The 21935-nt window shown below is 40.1% G+C and overlaps 3 protein-coding genes and 1 pseudogene across 4 annotated transcripts; 1 reads left to right on the forward strand and 3 right to left on the reverse strand.

Moving 5' to 3' along the window:
• The first annotated feature begins 2502 nt into the window (after positions 1–2502).
• LOC143892833 (beta-fructofuranosidase, soluble isoenzyme I-like) lies at positions 2503–5193 on the forward strand. The gene is made up of 5 exons (XM_077397733.1): positions 2503–2941; positions 4097–4110; positions 4174–4409; positions 4490–4577; positions 4793–5193. The coding sequence occupies exons 1-5, from the start codon at positions 2518–2520 to the stop codon at positions 5003–5005; spliced, it is 975 nt and encodes a 324-aa protein (XP_077253848.1). The 5' UTR covers positions 2503–2517; the 3' UTR covers positions 5006–5193.
• On the reverse strand, positions 4516–11072 carry LOC143877599 (beta-fructofuranosidase, soluble isoenzyme I-like; annotated as a pseudogene). The gene is made up of 3 exons (XR_013250682.1): positions 8296–11072; positions 8136–8144; positions 4516–6635 (listed from the first exon to the last, which is right to left on the reverse strand). The product of XR_013250682.1 is annotated as a beta-fructofuranosidase, soluble isoenzyme I-like (transcript).
• Positions 9613–14298, reverse strand: LOC143892839 (uncharacterized). Its single transcript, XM_077397744.1, has 4 exons — positions 14280–14298; positions 14125–14182; positions 12775–13542; positions 9613–9622 (listed from the first exon to the last, which is right to left on the reverse strand). The coding sequence occupies exons 1-4, from the start codon at positions 14296–14298 to the stop codon at positions 9613–9615; spliced, it is 855 nt and encodes a 284-aa protein (XP_077253859.1).
• A 2718-nt stretch (positions 14299–17016) lies between these two features.
• LOC143877607 (beta-fructofuranosidase, soluble isoenzyme I-like) lies at positions 17017–21162 on the reverse strand. Its single transcript, XM_077379757.1, has 5 exons — positions 20254–21162; positions 19990–20151; positions 17801–18036; positions 17633–17720; positions 17017–17417 (listed from the first exon to the last, which is right to left on the reverse strand). The coding sequence occupies exons 1-5, from the start codon at positions 21145–21147 to the stop codon at positions 17205–17207; spliced, it is 1593 nt and encodes a 530-aa protein (XP_077235872.1). The 5' UTR covers positions 21148–21162; the 3' UTR covers positions 17017–17204.
• Between the last annotated feature and the right edge of the window lie 773 nt (positions 21163–21935).

Here is a 21935-nt window from a genome sequence, read left to right on the forward strand (position 1 = left end):
TCTCATAATGGAGGAAGAGAAAGGGAAGTCATGACAGGAATAAAGACATTTGTGTGATCTCAAAAGGCCGAGGGTTTTGTTAATTAAAAGAAAAAGAGAGAAACTAAAAACTGTATAAGCAAGTTATTTGTTGTCTAGGATTTATAACTTTATTGCTGGTTCACTACCGGTTCCAGACTCGGATTTGCAGATACAATCACTCCCATCTTGTTTGCCACTTCTCAGTTCTTCCCATGTCTCCTCTCCTTGTTTCCATGTAATGTGAATGAATGTGTGAACATGGCTAGTAGTACAGACATTTAGGATGTGAGGGGTAGCGAAAACAAACGAAAAAAAAAAGCTAAAATCATAACAACATAATAACATTGGCATCAACAAAAACTAGATTATTGTGTGAAGAGATGGTCTACTCTGATACCTGAAGAGAGAGAGAGAGAGAGAGAGAGAGAGAGAGAGAGGAAATTTATCCTTCTCTTTTTTTTTGGCAAAATGAAAGTTATGTATGATAGATCACTTGAATTGGAATCAAAGCACGTGGAATTAATGGACACTGCACATGGGAACATGCAGAAGCAAGAGGGAGAAAGAGACAATGGTATAGTACAGAGCAAGCATGGGATGATTTACTTGAAATGGAACCCAGATAAAAAAAAACTAATATGGTGGAAAGTTTTGAAGAAATATGCAGAAAACAGCCACTCCACATGCATTTAAGCTTTTTTATTGTCTTGATGACATATACATATACATTAAGGCTGAGAATAATATGGAGATGAAAATAAAAGACTCTCAGTCTCAGGTACAAGTTTTGGTTTATTCATCTCCCACTATCTAAAAACAACTAATATGGCACTGTGTTGCTTTTCTCTCCTGCAAAAGTGGGCTGTTTTGAAATTGCCTAGCAAATCCCGGCCCCTAAAATGTATCATTTCCCTCTAAACTGTGGAAATAAAAAAATAGGAAAATTTTGTCCTCAAGAAATGTTTTTCTTGCAATCCAAACAGGACAGTATGGTTCTCCCTTATAAGATGTGTCATTGTTCTCCATTGGGCCACCATTTTTAATAGCGCAAGTAGACAACTAAGTCCATGTGAGAATGGAGTGGTGGAAGAGATAAGTTGGTGGTTGGACTGTGATCTCAACCACTGCTGCGGTTCGCATCATCCATTTTTAGTTAATAAAATTTATGAGCTTTTATAGCCGGACCAACCTCTGGCGGCAGAGGGTTTTTTTTTTTTTTCTGATTTTACCATTTTGGCATCCAATGTAGAGAATTTATGATTTTAGACTTTAGAAATAAAAATCAGTTAAAATTGAGTGAAAATCAACACAATTGAGGTTCTCATTTTCTTCTAATTACTGTTTTTACCACCCTCTTATATCTGTTTTATGGATTTTCTTTTCAATGGTTCCATCTTTACAATGAAATTATATGCATTAGAAGGGAAAAAAGTATCTACAGTTCAAACTTATCATTGAGTTCTTTACATCTCTCTGATTTGCAATCAGCATTATTTCTCTGAAAGTGGAGTCTTTCAATCCATTGTAACTAAATGTCATTTATGCCCTCCGTTTTATCAATAACCCCCAAACATTAAGATTGACTCCCACTCTCACTCCTATTATTTAAGCTTTTAATTTTTTGGTTCTTGAATAAAATTTCAAATTTAGTAACAAATTTGATTCTCTTCATGATTCATAAGAATCCATCCTCCACAAGCTTTTACTGATTTTTATATAGTATGTGTGGAAATGTTGTCTCCACTTCCTTATTTGATAATGGCTCTCCTCACTTTATTAAACACTTTGGGTCCCCCTCTCTCGGTCTCCATATCATTATTAGAAGATAAGTGATATATAGTAAGCCCCCTCCAGTGTATTTATTAGAAGGTTAAGTGATATATAGGGATCTCTAATGCTTTCACCACGCCAAGTCAAGTCTCCCTCTTTCCCCACCTCCTCACACAGATGGGTTCTTGAATATTCCATGGAATAATTTTTCATGATTGCACAACATGGTCTAAGCTAAAGATCGGGGTCTTGTTACCAAAATGTGGGGTGCAGACATTATTTCCCTCCAACACCATGTCGGTCGCCTCAAGATTTCACATCTATGCTCCTCTATGCTTAAAAGTTGTCTTTTAATGTGAGAGTGACTTCCTGCGGGGCCGTTTAGATGCATGGATTTTAAATTCGTAAATTCCTAGATCTTACAAGTTAGAGTCTAGATTTTATAAGCTTAAACATGGATTTTACAATCTCGAAAATGTACCATCCGATTCTAGAATGTCCTAGGTTATAAAATCCTTGTATCGAAACGGCCAGTACCTAAGCTGAATCTTATTTACATTGTGGCCCATCAAATGGACGGTTTGGATCAACCTATGGTGTGGCCCGTACAATATATTTTTGAAAAATATTAGACTATATATATGAGCTTACACCATCTAAAATCTCGACCCTTGCCAACAGTATTTTTCAACGGCTGAGATCCCTCTTTCACCCTCAACTAACAAAATGAAAACAGGTCCACTGTTCTACCTGGGTTGGTACCACCTGTTCTACCAATGGAACCCGGATGCCGCCATATGGGGCAACATCACGTGGGGCCACGGCGTGTCACGTGATCTGATCCACTGGGAATACCTCCCCCTAGCCATGGTCCCGGACCACTGGTACAACATTAACGGAGTCTGGACCGGGTCCGCAACCCTCCTCTCGGACGGCAAACTCGTCATGCTCTATACCGGATCCACTAACGAGTCCGTCCAAGTCCAAAATCTAGCCTTCCCAGCCAACCCATCGGACCCTCTTCTCCTAGACTGGGTAAAGTACGAAAATAACCCCGTTCTTCTCCCACCCTCCGGTATTGGATCCACAGATTTCCGTGACCCCACCACAGCATGGTTCGCTCCTGATGGCACGTGGCGCCTCACCATTGGCTGAAAAGTGAACAAGACCGGTATTACCCTAGTCTACAAAACGTCCGATTTTTTAACCCACGAATTACTCGACGGGGTTATGCATGCCGTACCGGGTGCCGGAATGTGGGAGTGTGTTGACTTCTATCCGGTTTGTTTTACGTCCATTTTGCGTTAAAAGAAACAGAGCCGTAAGAATGTTCCACCACACAATCACAACTTGCAAAACTGCTAAAGGACTCAAAATTCTACAAGACTTACAATCAGAATGAACCAAGCTTGACTGACCATAAAAACATTAGTTCTGCAAAATTGGATAGAATAAGAAGGTGTCACTATAAAAAAAAACTAGGTGTGTTGAATTTAGCAAAAGTGGAGTGTTGCTATCAAAGTCAGCACACCAATAATAAACCTTTTTACATTGGTGCTGCTATAAAAAAAGCATAGCTGTTTTTAAAGACCTTAAAAACCCACCTTTTTAAAACCATTGAGTAGCATAGTTTCAATTTTGACCGACTAACAAGGGTTTCTTCTTGGACAAGATTTCTAAAAAGATGACATAAAGTAGTCATGCATATGTTTGGTTCCAAAAATGCCCTTCTTAAAAGACCTTTGCCCCCTTCTAAAGTAATTGAAAAGTTACAGGGACCTTAGTTCCAAAAATGCCCTTCTTAAAAGACCTTTACCCAACTCAAGGGGGGCAGCTGCCCCCTTACGCTACATGTAGCTCCGCCCCTGCCTATGAGTAAACTGTTAGAATACATCACATCTCACAAGATCTGACCATTGAGTCATCGAGGCATTAGATGAGGCAATTGTTAGATTAGGTAGGTGGGTTAGATTAATATTATTTCTTCCTATAAAGCTCATCTTTATGTTCTTATGTTTAACTTTTGGTGTGCTTTATATAAGCACACATTAGAGATCATTGTAGGAATTCAACTGTAGTGAAATCCAATCATTCGACATGAAACAGAATCTAGGTTCAAGTATTGATTGTTGCATACAAAGAAAACTTGGTTTAGGCCCTGTTAGTTTTGGATTTTAACAATTGATTTTGACTCCAAAACTGGTTATTGGACTCAAAATTGAACAGAGTTTCGAGTCCAATGACCAGTTTTGTACTCAAAAGCAATTCTCAAAATTCAAAACGAAAAGAGCCTTATAACAACCAGATTATTCATCATTGGTATGTTTTTGTTAGTTTTGGATGGAGGGGGTTTACTGGTGAATTCTGTGGCATCTAATACAGTTGGACATTTATGCGGAGTTTGAGATTAAAAACGAGACTTTGGAAGCGATGATCGAAGCTGATGTTGGGTACAACTGCAGTACCAGTGAAGGTGCCGCTGGAAGAAGCTCGTTGGGGCCATTTGGGCTGCTGGTACTCGCCGATCAGAGCCTTTCTGAGCAGACAGCTGTATATTTTTACATCGGAAAGGGCTCTGATGGGAACCTCAAAACCTTCTTCTGCCAAGATGAATTAAGGCATGCCTCTGATTTCTATTTTGTCTCTGCTTATCTATATTCCTTATCAATCCATGACACTGAATTTGCATTGCTTGCAGGTCTTCTAAGGCGAATGACCTTGTCAAAAGAGTATACGGGAGCACTGTCCCTGTTCTCTCCGGTGAAAAATTCGCCGTTAGAATACTAGTAAGTTGATAATTTCATAACTGAAATGGATTTGATGCTATCAGTAAGTTGATAATTTGAAAACTTGTATGGATTTGATGCTAATAGTTAGTTGATAATTTGATTACTTGAATGGATTTGATGCTACTAGTAAGTTGATAATTTGATAATTTGAATGGATTTGATTCTTAAAATGTTTGGAAAAATTGATTTACATGGGAATTGCTATTATCTAGGTTGATCATTCGATTGTCGAAAGCTTTGCTCAAGGCGGGAGGACGTGCATTACTTCACGGGTGTACCCAACAAAGGCCATCTATGGTGGGGCTCGAATCTTCCTCTTCAACAATGCCACCGGAGCCGACATTACGGCAACATCAGTCAAGATCTGGCAGATGAACTCCTCATTCATTCACCCTTACAGTGATCAAAGCTGGAAAGATGAGTGATTTCACTGCATTTCTTATACCCCCTACATTGCCTCAGCCTTCAATTTCCTTATCATTCATTCATCTTCCCTTCATGATCTCATGTATGCTATTTCACTTGTCAACATGCTATTCAACTACTTGCATGTGTAGCAAATTTTGTTGCAGCAAAGAGAGTAAAATTGTTAGGCACTTAGGCTATTAAATCAGACTTTTCCTGATCCAAAATTAGATTTTGGATATAGGTTGCGATTATTTTTTTATTGGCAACACCGGGTTTTGATTCACATCAAATACAAAACGATCAACACCAAATGATCAATAGAGAAAAAAAACAGTGCTAATTCCCTTTTGGTTGTCTCTTCCTCTGTTCCCAAAAAACCGAAGTCCTTTTTTTTTTACATGGACTTCCTCTTTTACAGGGAATTCTCAAAAAATAAAAAGAAACAAACTTATCCTTATCTAGAATCCTAAGAATCCTACGCCATCATCTACTCTTGTAGATCGTTGCACACTTGCACCCCTTCCTGCCTCCACGAGACTCCTTTAACTTTGGCATGCTAAGAGTCCTAGCTATTTTGTATTTCATGGACAACAGTCCATCTTCAATCCAAAATTATTTTAGTTGTTATTAGCTATCTCCCAACAGTACAAATTGTATGGGAATGCACTCCTTTTTGCCAAGTAACCTGCTTAGTCACCCGCCATGTCATCTGCCACTTGTTCAATGAATTTTTGCCCAACATGCCAAAACTCGCCACATCTTCCGATGGCCAAAAAGACACGTGGGACCTTGGGATTTCGTTACCATGTGTGGTACCTCCAATTGGGCCCACATTTTACCACGATCCACCCGGATCATTTCAACTCCTCGTCTTATTCTGATCATAAAAAGTCTTAGACGCATAATACTTCCCATAATCATACCTTATCCCAATTCCCACATCCTCCTCGGAATTATCAGGCGTCCACGTGTTATTCTCCTCATCGTACGATCCAATCGCATAATAATCGTGATTATCATCGTCAAGACTCGCCTTCAGCACGTGCTTCACACCTGGCCCATTCGCTGACGTGTCCAAACCGGCATTCCCGGTCGTTGAAACCGGATAGAAGTCAACACACTCCCACATTCCGGTACCCGGTACGGCATGCATAACCCCGTCGAGTAATTCGTAGGTTAAAAAATCGGACGTTTTGTAGAGTAGGGTAATACCGGTTTTGTTCACTTTTCAGCCAATGGTGAGGCGCCACGTACCATCAGGAGCGAACCATGCTGTGGTGGGGTCACGGAAATCTGTGGATCCAATACCAGAGGGTGGGAGAAGAACGGGGTTATTTTCGTACTTTACCCAGTCTAGGAGAAGAGGGTCCGATGGGTCGGCTGGGAAGGCTAGATTTTGGACTTGGACGGACTCATTAGTGGATCCGGTATAGAGCATGACGAGTTTGCCGTCCGAGAGGAGGGTTGCAGACCCGGTCCAGACTCCGTTAATGTCGTACCAGTGGTCCGGGACCATGGCTAGGGGGAGGTATTCCCAGTGGATCAGGTCATGTGACACAGCGTGGCCCCACGTGATGTTGCCCCATATGGCGGCATCCGGGTTCCATTGGTAGAACAGGTGGTACCAACCCAGGTAGAACAGTGGACCTGTTTTCATTTTGTTAGTTGAGGGTGAAAGAGGGATCTCAGCCGTTGAAAAATACTGTTGGCAAGGGTCGAGATTTTAGATGGTGTAAGCTCATATATATAGTCTAATATTTTTCAAAAATATATTGTACGGGCCACACCATAGGTTGATCCAAACCGTCCATTTGATGGGCCACAATGCAAATAAGATTCAGCTTAGGTACTGGCCGTTTCGATACAAGGATTTTATAACCTAGGACATTCTAGAATCGGATGGTACATTTTTGAGATTGTAAAATCCATGTTTAAGCTTATAAAATCTAGACTCTAACTTGTAAGATCTAGGAATTTACGAATTTAAAATCCATGCGTCCAAACCTCCCCGCAGGAAGTCACTCTCACATTAAAAGACAACTTTTAAGCATAGAGAAGCATATATGTGAAATCTTGAGGCGACCGACATGGTGTTGGAGGGAAATAATGTCTGCACCCCACATTTTGGTAACAAGACCCCGATCTTTAGCTTAGACCATGTTGTGCAATCATGAAAAATTATTCCATGGAATATTCAAGAACCCATCTGTGTGAGGAGGTGGGGAAAGAGGGAGACTTGACTTGGCGTGGTGAAAGCATTAGAGATCCCTATATATCACTTAACCTTCTAATAAATACACTGGAGGGGGCTTACTATATATCACTTATCTTCTAATAATGATATGGAGACCGAGAGAGGGGGACCCAAAGTGTTTAATAAAGTGAGGAGAGCCATTATCAAATAAGGAAGTGGAGACAACATTTCCACACATACTATATAAAAATCAGTAAAAGCTTGTGGAGGATGGATTCTTATGAATCATGAAGAGAATCAAATTTGTTACTAAATTTGAAATTTTATTCAAGAACCAAAAAGTTAAAAGCTTAAATAATAGGAGTGAGAGTGGGAGTCAATCTTAATGTTTGGGGGATTATTGATAAAACAGAGGGCATAAATGACATTTAGTTACAATGCATTGAAAGACTCCACTTTCAGAGAAATAATGCTGATTGCAAATCAGAGAGATGTAAAGAACTCAATGATAAGTTTGAACTGTAGATACTTTTTTCCCTTTTAATGCATATAATTTCATTGTAAAGATGGAACCATTGAAAAGAAAATCCATAAAACAGAGATAAGAGGGTGGTAAAAACAGTAATTAGAAGAAAATGAGAACCTCAATTGTGTTGATTTTCACTCAATTTTAACTGATTTTTATTTCTAAAGTCTAAAATCATAAATTCTCTACATTGGATGCCAAAATGGTAAAATCAGAAAAAAAAAAAAACATAGAGAAATTAGTAATAGAATGGCGAACAAAGCAAGTTCACATACCAGATTTGATCCAACGGCTGAGATAGGTGGCTAAGATAATTTTGGGTTTAATTATATAATTATAGATTTCTGACTTTTAAATTATATGGAAATATACGTAATCATTAAAATGAAAAATGCACGAAAAAAAAAGGGGAGTTTTGTTTTCTTACCGTCAGGATCTGAAGCAGAGAACCGAATTCCGCATCAAAGCAAAAACAAACAATTAATTAAAAAATCAGTACACAATTTTACAGATGAATAAAGAAATCAAAATTTTGATGAAAATGAAAATTTGAAATTTGAAAAAAAAAAAAGAGGAAAAATTGATACCGTTCATCCAGTTCTTCTCAGGCTGGAAATGGTAAGATGTCCTCTGCCACGCCAGCATAGGATTTGTCCAATTATAGGACGGTACGGAGCCTAAAAACGGCCCGACCGATTTTTCCGATACGCCTTCCGAAACGCCACGGGAAGGAAACCCGAAACCCGGCACCGGAACGGCAGGATCCTCTGCCGCCGGAGGTTGGTCTGATCTGGTATTTCCGTTGAGAACGAGCGTGAGTAAAGCCAAGAAGAGGGCGAGAGAGAAGGCGAGGGACAAAACCCTAACGGATCTCCGGCGATCCGAGGGGATTCCGGCATTTTGGAGGTGATTGGGGAGAAGAGGGGGGTAAGAGGTGGGGTTGTGTTCGAGGTCTGGAATCGAGGTGGAGTCGATCATGGTTGCGAGATGCAAAGGGGGTTTTGATGGGGAAAAAGAGGGGGGGGGGATAAATAGAGGCGAGGGAGTAGAAGAGGTGTGTCAGAGAAAATATTATTGGACGGGTATGATTTGGGGTTGGTTCGTTTTCTAGCTTGGTTGGGGCGAGGGACAAGAGGTTTCCATATTTTCTGGATATATGGTAAGGGGAACAGGGAACGACACGTGGGCACATGGTATCCATATTTTCTGGATAGCTATAGATTGTGTAATCCTCCATTTGCATTTAGACATGAGAGAAGAGGTGTAAAGTAAACTTTCTATCGCCATGCTCCTAACTTGCTCAAGGACTTGGTACTAAACATTCAACCTCACGTGCTACACCTACAAATCCTACAATGAGAGAGAGTGAGTCTCCCATATAAAAAAAAATTTCATTAAGGTAAAAGGAATCTACCCAGCTCTAATCCTGGTTCTAGTTGGGTTCTTCTACGTGGATCATTTTCTTCCATTCTATCCTATCCAAGGTCATGTTTTCTGTTATGTTCCAAGCTATCAAGTCTTTCCTCACTGTTTCTACCCATGTTGTTTTCGGTCTGCCCCTACCTTCTTTTACTCCATCAATTAGGCACGAGTGGCCTCTTCTCACCGCTGCATCCAAAGGCCTACGTTGGGTATGTCCAAACCATCTTAAGCGGTGCCCTCTCATCTTCTCCTCAATTGGTGCCACCCCCTCCTTTTTATGAATGTCTTCATTTTTAATTATATCTAACTTTGTGTGGCCGCACATCCATCTAAGCATTCGTATCTCCGCCACACTCATCTTATGCACTTGCTGCTTCTTGGTGGCCCAACTCTATAATTAAGAGAATTAGCCATACAAGAAACTTAGGGCCCCTCTTTGCATACCTCTAAATTTGCTTGTGTATGTTGTTATATGTAGAGTCTTATTCATATCTGAATATAATGGTTATAGTAGTTTAACATATACCTTCAAATTATATATAGTTGGCATAATTTCAAAGAGACCACAGTGTCCCATTTTGAAATGAGATTAACTTCAACTACCCATAGGCAATGTTTGGCAACTACGAAAGTTTTTCCATCACCATTCAAAAAAAAAAATTGAAAGTTTTTCCATGGAATATTAGCATCCCAAGTGGCGAGACAAGAGTAAGGAGGGTAGGAGAAAGAAAGGCTTGAGAGGGCATGAGTAAGGAGAGCAGTGGTGTCATCCTTTGGATCGGTTCCAACGATGTCTTTGTCACAGACTGTTCTTACCACTTATTGGTTAGATCCTTTTTGTATGGCGTTTCAGATCCTATTGTATGAGTTTGGGTAACAACCTAGTTCGAATCAGATCCATCGGGGTGTTTTAGGTCCTTACATTGTATACAACTAGTGATTATGGATATAGGAGGGAAAAGGGAAGAATCTCGAACGAGAGGAGAATCCCCATAAAAAAAGGGTAAAAAATTAATTTTGTTGGTTGTTTTGAGCATGGTTTGTAAATGTTAGAAAAATACCTCATGAATAGACATAAATAAGCAAAGCCCTCCATTCGGATCTAGGATGTTGCATCAGATTTTGTGGCTGTGTCTGGCTCACAATCCAAAATACTTTTGGATCTTAGCATATGGATCCAGTGACCATGGTTCAATTTCAGTTGTTGTGCCCTGTGGACCCCGATCCGAGATAGGCGGTGAGGGAACGAGTCCCTAACACCCTCTGGATCATCCACGTGTGAAGGAGAGTTCTACCAAGGAACTCTCGAAACGGATGCCACCCTCATAGCATAGCACGAGTGGCGATATAAAAAGAAAGAGATATGTCTTGATCCGGAACCAAGGTTCGAAACCGAGACATACCTAAAATAAACTCAGAGTCGCCATCCATGGATATACCATGAAACCCTAAAATCAAATCCTCTGTGCAATGGATAACAAGAAATATATATGGGTTCGTGCCTGGTTACGAATGGAGAAGGTCTGAGAGCACCCCCAATTCGTCCAAGTGCAAGCACTTGGTCTCTTATGCCATTTTATTAACTCCAAAGAAGTTTGGGTAAAAATCATGTGAAATGGGAACAATCATCAGGAGTCGTCTACCTAAGCATGCATTTCCTGAGGATAAAGATAATAAACACATATAAAATGAAATGAAAGATATGTCACCTAAGCATAGCTAGGTTATGAGTGACAAGCCTAATGGGTATCTAAGTTCTGATGTGCAAACACATGCAAGCTATAGTTAAAGGTATAGGATCAGTGCAAGAAAGTAAGAAAACACATCAAAAGAAATACAATAACTACACAACAAATCCTAAGACTCTAAATGATTAGCCCGAGTCCTCAGATGGTCTGGTATTCATCCAAAGAAGCCTACGTATCCCCGCCTCCAAGAGAATCAAGGCAACGTAGTTCTTCGCGCCTATTCTAAGCTAGGATGCCTAAGACACCTAGACCTCTATCCTAGACTCGGTCTAAAAGACCGGACCAATTATTAAAATTTCTTATACGATTATTTAAATTCCAGTGAATTGTGGATTTTAGGACACCCTATATGCCCTAACTAAATGCATATTAGCCCTAAGCTAATGCAGGTGGTTCTTATAACCTATGTGTAACTAGGCTGTATTTCCTAAGAAAAGCAAAGGGTAGACTAGCGTATCCTACTCTAGTCATCACTCGGCGATGTGGATCACCGACTGACCGGACGGAGGCGCTCCTATAACTCTAGGACAGACCCCTAACTCTAAAACAAGCACACAACAAACAAACAAACAAACAACCTATCAAAAGACACAATCTAACTCTAAAACTCTCTATCTAGGAGAAACTCCTAACTCTAGAGGAAAATCCTTTGAAAATGAAAGTTTTAAAGGTTACTTATTCGAAAAGATTTAAAATGCTATCTACAAAAGTTTGGCTGGACTTGGGATATAAATCCCAAGCTGCACTACGTACCTCGTGGAAGAGGATCAAGCCAACGTAGTTCGAAACGAACTCTCCTAATTAAAACCTAACAATCCAAAAGATTTAAGGTTTTTAAAGTTTTTCAAATGTTTTTGACATTTTTAAAGTTTTCAATGTTTTTGACATTTTTAAAGTTTTCATATGTTTTTGAGTTTCGAATTTCTGATGTTTTTGGATTTTAAAATATTCCAATGCTTTTTTATTCTTAAATGTTTTCACCCTTCAAGGGGACACGCAAGCATAACCACAAACTAGGGCAAAGCCCTAAATCAAAAGGGGAAACCCCGAACAAACAACAAGCGTCTCAAAGAGACGAACCACAACACATAAAGAAGTGTCCCATGAACAGAGAAAATGAATCTAAGATCTCAAACAAGCAAAGCTCTAATAAGACTGAGTTAGTCTCTAATCAAAGTATTCAATGACAACTCTAAAGGAGAAACTCCTAACTAATAACACTAAAGAGGGAATACAACTGAGACAGAGGCTCTCGAATAATACCAAGAAAAGATGAAAGAGTCGAAGACTCTCCGATAATATCGCTAAAGAGACGAAAGCGTCAAAGACGAATGAGTCAAAGACTCTCTAATAATACCAACTAAGAGACGAAAGCGCCAAAGACGAATGAGTCAAAGACTCTCTAATAATACCAACTAAGACAACTGAGCCAAAGACTTTCTAATAACACTATCTAAAGGACGAGTGAGTCAACGACTCTCTAACAAAAAATCACTAAAGAAGACCAATGAGCCAAAGGCTCTCTAATACTACAACTTAAAGGAGGAATGAGTCAAAGACTCTCTAAAAAGGAGCTGCTCTAATATAAGGCTAGGTAAGCCTTCTAAAAATGGAAACCCTCAAATGAGACAAGGCTTGTCTCCAAATATGGGCTCCACAAATGAGGCAAGGCATGCCTCCTAGGGGTACACTATTTGTCAAAATCAAGGCAACCTCCCTGAGGGTAGGCTCTAAAAGAGGCTTGACTCCAAAGGAGCATGGCCTAATGAGACATAGCATGTCTCCTAGTAGGGTCTAATTTCTATCGGTGTCTAAGAGACTAGTAAAGTCTACTATACAAAGGAGGGGAACTCTACTTGGACTGAGCAAGTCCCCTAAGGATGGGCTTGGGCTAACGCCTTCATCGCCCACATATCTACACCTTCAAGTCTTCTCTGAATTAAATCCAAACCCATAAAAGAAGACCAGAAAAACACCTTCTTCCCACCTTTGAGAGAAACTCGATTAACACAACTTGTGTCTATCTTTATACCATAGATCATCTCATCAAGCCTCTTGATCCTCTGACCCTTTTCTTCTAAGCACTTAGCAGCAAAATACCCAAAGTGCCTATTATCACTAGCAAGGGTACCTCTATGCATCAAAGAATCTGTTATAGATGCCAACTTGTAAATAAAATCATCGACCCAAATCTTTGTAGAGGTGGGTGAGCTTCTGATAAACAACAGTTCAATGTCTTTTGCAGCCATGAAATCATGGGAAATATCAGTCATATCAATAAAAGTTTCACTAACTGGAAGGAGATTTCCATCGATCACCCAAGCATTGTATTCATACTCAAGACATTTTCTTATCACATAGGCCATAACTAAAATCTCATTGATCAGTTCCTCATCAGACCCTTGAAACCCCATCAATTTATACCTTCTAATATCATTGATCACTTGTTCTGCGTAAATCACGGGATGTCCTCTCCTCACAAGATCAGTCAGAAATTCAGAGTTGACACCAATCAGCCTCTCAAAATGGCAGAGCAAGTTCATGGTGATCTTCTGAGAAGCCCTGTATAATCTCACAAATATAACAGCTCTCTGCTTCTGCACAGAGTTAAGAAGAGATCCGAGTTCATCGAAACTCCTCACCGTTCTATCAGGAAACACTTTTCTGACGCAAAAAAAAATCATACCATGTTAAATTACTTAGTGGTTGCGTCGAAAACAGGGAGCACTATCACTCACAGAATTGCCAAAATAGGGGCAACAGTGGGCTGAAACTGTGAAAATGGTAAAATAGAAAATTGTAACCATTTGAGCTCCGCTTCTAACGGGTATCCCCACTTGTAATTTGGCCCAATGATTAGGGAGTAATGGCCATTTTTAGTGGGCTGCGTCTATTAGCTTGCAATGTTCAAAGGGCAGTCAAATAGTCTTAACAGCTCTCATGAGCTACATGGGGAAATGATCGCCACACCATCAGATCTTGATATTTCCATAAATTATCCAAATGCTATTATAGTTCGCAAAAAGGCCTCATAAGTCGATGAAAGAGGAAAAGACAGGCCAGGACATGCAACAGTTAAAACAAGGTTGAACTACTATCATTCTTTACACTAAATGAATAAGAAGAGACAATGTGGAACTGAGCATATAACGGAATTTAGTTATGCTAAAGCCATCAGCCAAGGAAATTGAACGAGGGGAGGGCAAATTAAACACAATAGAATCACCTCAAGAGTCTTAAACTAACATGATAGTGTATTTCTTATTCAACACATAACCAAATGATGAGTGGAAAATTACATGAACTGTAATGTGGAAATGAGTAACAAATCAGAGTGTCATGTGCAGTGAACAAATGTTAGAAGCATTTCCTATGAGGATCCACAATTGAAAATGACATACATAGCTGAGCCAAATTCATGATAAAAAGTAATGTAAGCACAACCAATGCCTTTCAAACCCCCACACAAACATCAAACATTCGAACTGAATAAATAAAATAAAATAAAAACATGTAAATTATACCCCAAGCATTATAAGCACAACAAATTGAAGAACAGGATCCATAGATAAGCATTATTCAGCCCCAAAGAATCAAATCAAATTTGTTTTAAGGAAAAGAAAAGAGAATTACAAGTATCAAAGTAATCGTGACCAGATTATGCAAAATGATGTAACCTTTTATCTTTCCTCAATGATTTGAGACAGAAAACACCGACGGAGTAGAGATAAAATCAAATCAGAGTCCAAAAAAAAAAAGACTATTGAGATCAGATTCTTTAAGAATATGTGAAAGAACATGAAGATCTGAGGGAGCAAAGCTGCATTGCCAGATTCCGGCAAGATCTCACCAAGAGAAAAAAAAAATGATCAGGAATGACAATTTTTCGTAGATCTATTTTCATTTGAACTATAAAATCACACATCATTTTAAGGCATGGAAAATTCTCTTTACAAATCTTGCAGAATTTCAATTCATTTTAAACACAATCAGATCAATATGCCCTCAAATGAACATCAAGGAAGAATTATCACAGATCAAAAAAATATATATATATGTAAAAAGAAAAAGAAAAAAATCGATTACCTTCTCTTTTCACCTTTCCTATATAAAAATCAAACAAGACCTTCTTCGATCCTTAACAATCCGTGCTCCTTTCTTCAGATCTGTGCCCACGTTCCAAAATTTAACCGGATTCTCAACCGATGATGATAGAGATCTGCTGAAGCATCAGATCCGAGGCTCTAGGGTTTAGATCTATCAACGGACAATAAGGATCTAGGATTTTGGATGAAAAATGAAAGCTAGGCAGGATTTAAGATCGCAATGGTCAGATCTAGGGTTTCACAACTCAGATCTGGGGTTTAGAAGGTAGAAAATGGGGTTTAGGTGAGGGAGATGGTGGCAGATCTTGAAGTGAATGGCCAGATCTATGGGGTAAATTACCTGATCTAAGCTTGGATGGAGCAAATGATTGACCGGAGCTTGACCGGAGAAGAAAAATACGACAGAAAAGGGTTATGGCTTGAGATCTAGGGATTTTTAGTGTTTCTAAGGCTAGATCTAGGTTTTAAAGAAAATTGAGGGAAATAGATTTAAAAAGGGAGAAATAATGGAGGGGAGGGACGGCCGATCGGAATTTGGCCTGAGCTCCGGTCCAACGAATCGGAGAAGAGGACCAGCAATCTCTCTCTCTCTCTCTCTCTCTCTCTCTCTCTCTCTCTCTCTCTCTCCGTGATTTTCCACGAAAATGAACAGTGATCTTTCTCTTTTTGATTTTTTGTTTATATAAAAAAAACACATGTTGATATTCGCACCCCCACTTGATGAGGCGCGCAGAAATTGATGAGGAACGCCCGCCATTTTTGTCCTATTCGGCTTGGGCGCGCTCATCACAGGCTAACTCACCCCCCTTCTCACTCGGACATTCCCTTCCACAGATAATTCACCCCCCTTTCTGCACTTCTACTACGCCTCCTTCTCGGCTCGTCCTATTTGCCAAATCAAGTTGGATTTTGCCGAAACTTTACGGGGACCTCGGTGGGACCATAAGCTACTTCAGGGTTCAATTTGGGACCCCAACCCACCGATTTGACGAGGCTTTGTACAAGTAACTCGAACCTGGGTCCGGTCAAAATGGGGTGTCTACATGCCCAAATCCTGTCCATTAACTTTCGGACCATCTGGGTCCATCAACACCCCTGGAGTTGCCCCCCCTCCCCCTCGTCTCTGTTTTCGAGGACTTCTCACCTTCTTCTCACTCACGTCCCCTCATGCATCTCCCTCTCCCACCCTCCCTATTCCACTCTCACCACTTGGTAGACTAATATTCCATGGGAAAAAAACTCACGGTTGCAAAACATGGCCACCCAAAGACACTATAAACATCAATAACATAGCAAATGATGAGCCCAAAACATCTCACCCAATAACTTAAATAAATATGATTTGCTAGTTCACTCCAACCATTATGGTTAGGGGTGGAAATGATCATGGTGGATTGTGGTAAAATGTGGGCCCAATTGGAGGTACCACACATGATAACGAAATCCCAAGGTCCCACGTGTCTTTTTGGCCATTGGAAGATGTGGCGAGTTTTGGCATGTTGAGCAAAAATTCATTGAACAAGTGGCAGATGACATGGCGGGTGACTAAGCAGGTTACTTGGCAAAAAGGAGTGCATTCCCATACGATTTGTACTGTTGGGAGATAGCTAATAACAACTAAAATAATTTTGGATTGAAGATGGACTGTTGTCCATGAAATACAAAATAGCTAGGACTCTTAGCATGCCAAAGTTAAAGGAGTCTCGTGGAGGCAGGAAGGGGTGCAAGTGTGCAACGATCTACAAGAGTAGATGATGGCGTAGGATTCTTAGGATTCTAGATAAGGATAAGTTTGTTTCTTTTTATTTTTTGAGAATTCCCTGTAAAAGAGGAAGTCCATGTAAAAAAAAAGGACTTCGGTTTTTGGGAACAGAGGAAGAGACAAACAAAAGGGAATTAGCACTGATTTTTTTTCTCTATTGATCATTTGGTGTTGATCGTTTTGTATTTGATGTGAATCAAAACCCGGTGTTGCCAATAAAAAAATAATCGCAACCTATATCCAAAATCTAATTTTGGATCAGGAAAAGTCTGATTTAATAGCCTAAGTGCCTAACAATTTTACTCTCTTTGCTGCAACAAAATTTGCTACACATGCAAGTAGTTGAATAGCATGTTGACAAGTGAAATAGCATACATGAGATCATGAAGGGAAGATGAATGAATGATAAGGAAATTGAAGGCTGAGGCAATGTAGGGGGTATAAGAAATGCAGTGAAATCACTCATCTTTCCAGCTTTGATCACTGTAAGGGTGAATGAATGAGGAGTTCATCTGCCAGATCTTGACTGATGTTGCCGTAATGTCGGCTCCGGTGGCATTGTTGAAGAGGAAGATTCGAGCCCCACCGTAGATGGCCTTTGTTGGGTACACCCGTGAAGTAATGCACGTCCTCCCGCCTTGAGCAAAGCTTTCGACAATCGAATGATCAACCTAGATAATAGCAATTCCCATGTAAATCAATTTTTCCAAACATTTTAAGAATCAAATCCATTCAAATTATCAAATTATCAACTTACTAGTAGCATCAAATCCATTCAAGTAATCAAATTATCAACTAACTATTAGCATCAAATCCATACAAGTTTTCAAATTATCAACTTACTGATAGCATCAAATCCATTTCAGTTATGAAATTATCAACTTACTAGTATTCTAACGGCGAATTTTTCACCGGAGAGAACAGGGACAGTGCTCCCGTATACTCTTTTGACAAGGTCATTCGCCTTAGAAGACCTGCAAGCAATGCAAATTCAGTGTCATGGATTGATAAGGAATATAGATAAGCAGAGACAAAATAGAAATCAGAGGCATGCCTTAATTCATCTTGGCAGAAGAAGGTTTTGAGGTTCCCATCAGAGCCCTTTCCGATGTAAAAATATACAGCTGTCTGCTCAGAAAGGCTCTGATCGGCGAGTACCAGCAGCCCAAATGGCCCCAACGAGCTTCTTCCAGCGGCACCTTCACTGGTACTGCAGTTGTACCCAACATCAGCTTCGATCATCGCTTCCAAAGTCTCGTTTTTAATCTCAAACTCCGCATAAATGTCCAACTGTATTAGATGCCACAGAATTCACCAGTAAACCCCCTCCATCCAAAACTAACAAAAACATACCAATGATGAATAATCTGGTTGTTATAAGGCTCTTTTCGTTTTGAATTTTGAGAATTGCTTTTGAGTACAAAACTGGTCATTGGACTCGAAACTCTGTTCAATTTTGAGTCCAATAACCAGTTTTGGAGTCAAAATCAATTGTTAAAATCCAAAACTAACAGGGCCTAAACCAAGTTTTCTTTGTATGCAACAATCAATACTTGAACCTAGATTCTGTTTCATGTCGAATGATTGGATTTCACTACAGTTGAATTCCTACAATGATCTCTAATGTGTGCTTATATAAAGCACACCAAAAGTTAAACATAAGAACATAAAGATGAGCTTTACAGGAAGAAATAATATTAATCTAACCCACCTACCTAATCTAACAATTGCCTCATCTAATGCCTCGATGACTCAATGGTCAGATCTTGTGAGATGTGATGTATTCTAACAGTTTACTCATAGGCAGGGGCGGAGCTACATGTAGCGTAAGGGGGCAGCTGCCCCCCTTGAGTTGGGTAAAGGTCTTTTAAGAAGGGCATTTTTGGAACCAAACATATGCATGACTACTTTATGTCATCTTTTTAGAAATCTTGTCCAAGAAGAAACCCTTGTTATTCGGTCAAAATTGAAACTATGCTACTCAATGGTTTTAAAAAGTTGGGTTTTTAAGGTCTTTAAAAACAGCTATACTTTTTTTATAGCAGCACCAATGTAAAAAGGTTTATTATTGGTGTGCTGATTTTGATAGCAACACTCCACTTTTGCTAAATTCAACACACCTAGTTTTTTTTTATAGTGACACCTTCTTATTCTATCCAATTTTGCAGAACTAATGTTTTTATGGTCAGTCAAGCTTGGATCATTCTGATTGTAAGTCTTGTAGAATTTTAAGTCCTATAGCAGTTTTGCAAGTTGTGATTGTGTGGTGGAACATTCTTACGGCTCTGTTTCTTTTAACGTAAAATGGACGTAAAACAAATTTTATGCTCATTTTTAGTGTAAAAATGGGTGTAAAATTTGTTTTTGCACCAATTTTATGTCAAGAGAAACGGAGCATTAGTAAAAAATGAGCTTGAAACATGAGATATTTGACATCTTCTACATGGAAACTGTAATTGAGCTGCACAAATTTGATGAGTTGTTTGCGCCCCTTGGGGCAAATTCCTGGCTCCGCCCCTGCTCATAGGGATGCATATGATCATCCCTATGGGCTAAATGGAACATGGATAAATTGGCCCTGCCAAAGCATTTGGCCAGAATTGTGCCTACGATAAGGGCCCATTGGGCCGGCCTGGGTGGACCTTGTTCTTCAGCCCCAGTCAGTTTAGGACTCGGCTCACGCTATCATGTCTAATCTTCTGGCTTAAGATTCGAACCTAACGATCCTAACGAAATTCAAACAACTATACCAGCAAGGCTCAAGACAATATGGGCCGGTTTTGGGCCTTCTAAAAGCATGCTTTTAAATCCAATGTAAGATGTAGCAGTAGCTATTCCAAACTGTAAAATCATTACAAAATAGGACTGAGGCCAAAGCTCTCCTTTGCGGCCTCAAATGGACAGTAAAATAAAATTAGGCTAGCATTATCTTGGAGATTCAAGAATCTTTGTCATGCCATCAAAGGTAAATCATATGAAGAGGTCAGCTAATTCTACGGTGGATACACGGATAGATTAGCCAAAGAAGGATTACAAAGGGCCCATGGATGGTTAATTAAGGATGTAATGGTGTAATCCGTATCACTTTCTACTTGGGTTTTGCTACTGTTTTACATTGTGGGGAACATCTAGTCCCCAATCACTGGTTCTAATAAAATTTTACTAAGACCTCTAAGAATAAAATTACTAAAAACCCAACACCTTACAAAAATATATGACAAGAATGAATGAAAAAAAACTAACCTGGGTAGCGGTGCCTACATCAAGAGGTACCACAGAACCAGCTTCCAACTCAATGTCATCAAAATCTGTACCGTTCAATCTCAAGCTCTCCACCTCCTCAACTGGCCACTGAAGCAAATTACTCCCCGTCTTTTCATCAAAAACCACAACCCTAGGAATGGTCTGAAACAACCCAAAAAATCAAACCCAATTTCCCCATATCACATACATTGAAGTTAAACCCACTCAATCCTACAAATCAAGCATATGATAATAATATCTTACCTGGACAGAGGCCCACCCCTTTTCTATATCCGTGGATTCACTATCCGTCTCCCCAGTCCAACCCCACAAAACCCTCCTCGTCTTATTCTGATCATAAAAAGTCTTAGACGCATAATACTTCCCATAATCATACCTTATCCCAATCCCCACATCCTCCTCGGGATTATCAGGCGTCCACGTGTTATTCTCCTCATCGTACGATCCAATCGCATAGTAATCGTGCTTATCATCGTCAAGACTCGCCTTCAGCACGTGCTTCACACCTGGCCCATTCGCTGACGTGTCCAAACCGGCATTCCCGGTCGTTGAAACCGGATAGAAGTCAACACACTCCCACATTCCGGTACCCGGTACGGCATGCATAACCCCGTCGAGTAATTCGTAGGTTAAAAAATCGGACGTTTTGTAGACTAGGGTAATACCGGTTTTGTTCACTTTTGAGCCAATGGTGAGGCGCCATGTGCCATCAGGAGCGAACCATGCTGTGGTGGGATCACGGAAATCTGTGGATCCAATACCAGAGGGTGGGAGAAGAACGGGGTTATTTTCGTACTTTACCAAGTCTAGGAGAAGAGGGTCGGCTGGGAAGGCTAGATTTTGGACTTGGACGGACTCGTTAGTGGATCCGGTATAGAGCATGACGAGTATGCCGTCCGAGAGGAGGGTTGCGGACCCGGTCCAGACTCCGTTAATGTTGTACCAGTGGTCCGGGACCATGGCTAGGGGGAGGTATTCCCAGTGGATCAGGTCACGTGACACGGCGTGGCCCCACGTGATGTTGCCCCATATGGCGGCATCCGGGTTCCATTGGTAGAACAGGTGGTACCAACCCAGGTAGAACAGTGGACCTGTTTTCATTTTGTTAGTTGAGGGTGAAAGAGGGATCTCAGCCATTGAAAAATGCTGTTGGCAAGGGTCGAGATTTTAGATGGTGTAAGCTCATATATATAGTCTAATATTTTTCAAAAATATATTGTACGGGCCACACCATAGGTTGATCCAAACCGTCCATTTGATGGGCCACAATGTAAATAAGATTCAGCTTAGGTACTGGCCGTTTCGATACAAGGATTTTATAACCTAGGACATTCTAGAATCGGATGGTACATTTTCGAGATTGTAAAATCCATGTTTAAGCTTATAAAATCTAGACTCTAACTTGTAAGATCTAGGAATTTACGAATTTAAAATCCATGCATCCAAACCTCCCCGCAGGAAGTCACTCTCACATTAAAAGACAACTTTTAAGCATAGAGGAGCATAGATGTGAAATCTTGAGGCGACCGACATGGTGTTGGAGGGAAATAATGTCTGCACCCCACATTTTGGTAACAAGAACCCAATCTTTAGCTTAGACCATGTTGTGCAATCATGAAAAATTATTCCATGGAATATTCAAGAACCCATCTGTGTGAGGAGGTGGGGAAAGAGGGAGACTTGACTTGGCGTGGTGAAAGCATTAGAGATCCCTATATATCACTTAATCTTCTAATAAATACACTGAAGGGGGGTTACTATATATCACTTATCTTCTAATAATGATATGGAGACCGAGAGAGGGGGACCCAAAGTGTTTAATAAAGTGAGGAGAGCCATTATCAAATAAGGAAGTGGAGACAACATTTCCACACATACTATATAAAAATCAGTAAAAGCTTGTGGAGGATGGATTCTTATGAATC

The sequence above is a fragment of the Tasmannia lanceolata genome, unplaced genomic scaffold (genome assembly GCF_043159265.1).
Source record: "Tasmannia lanceolata isolate RefF3 unplaced genomic scaffold, GAP_Taslan_0.1 ptg000002l, whole genome shotgun sequence".
Classification (NCBI taxonomy): Eukaryota; Viridiplantae; Streptophyta; class Magnoliopsida; order Canellales; family Winteraceae; genus Tasmannia; species Tasmannia lanceolata.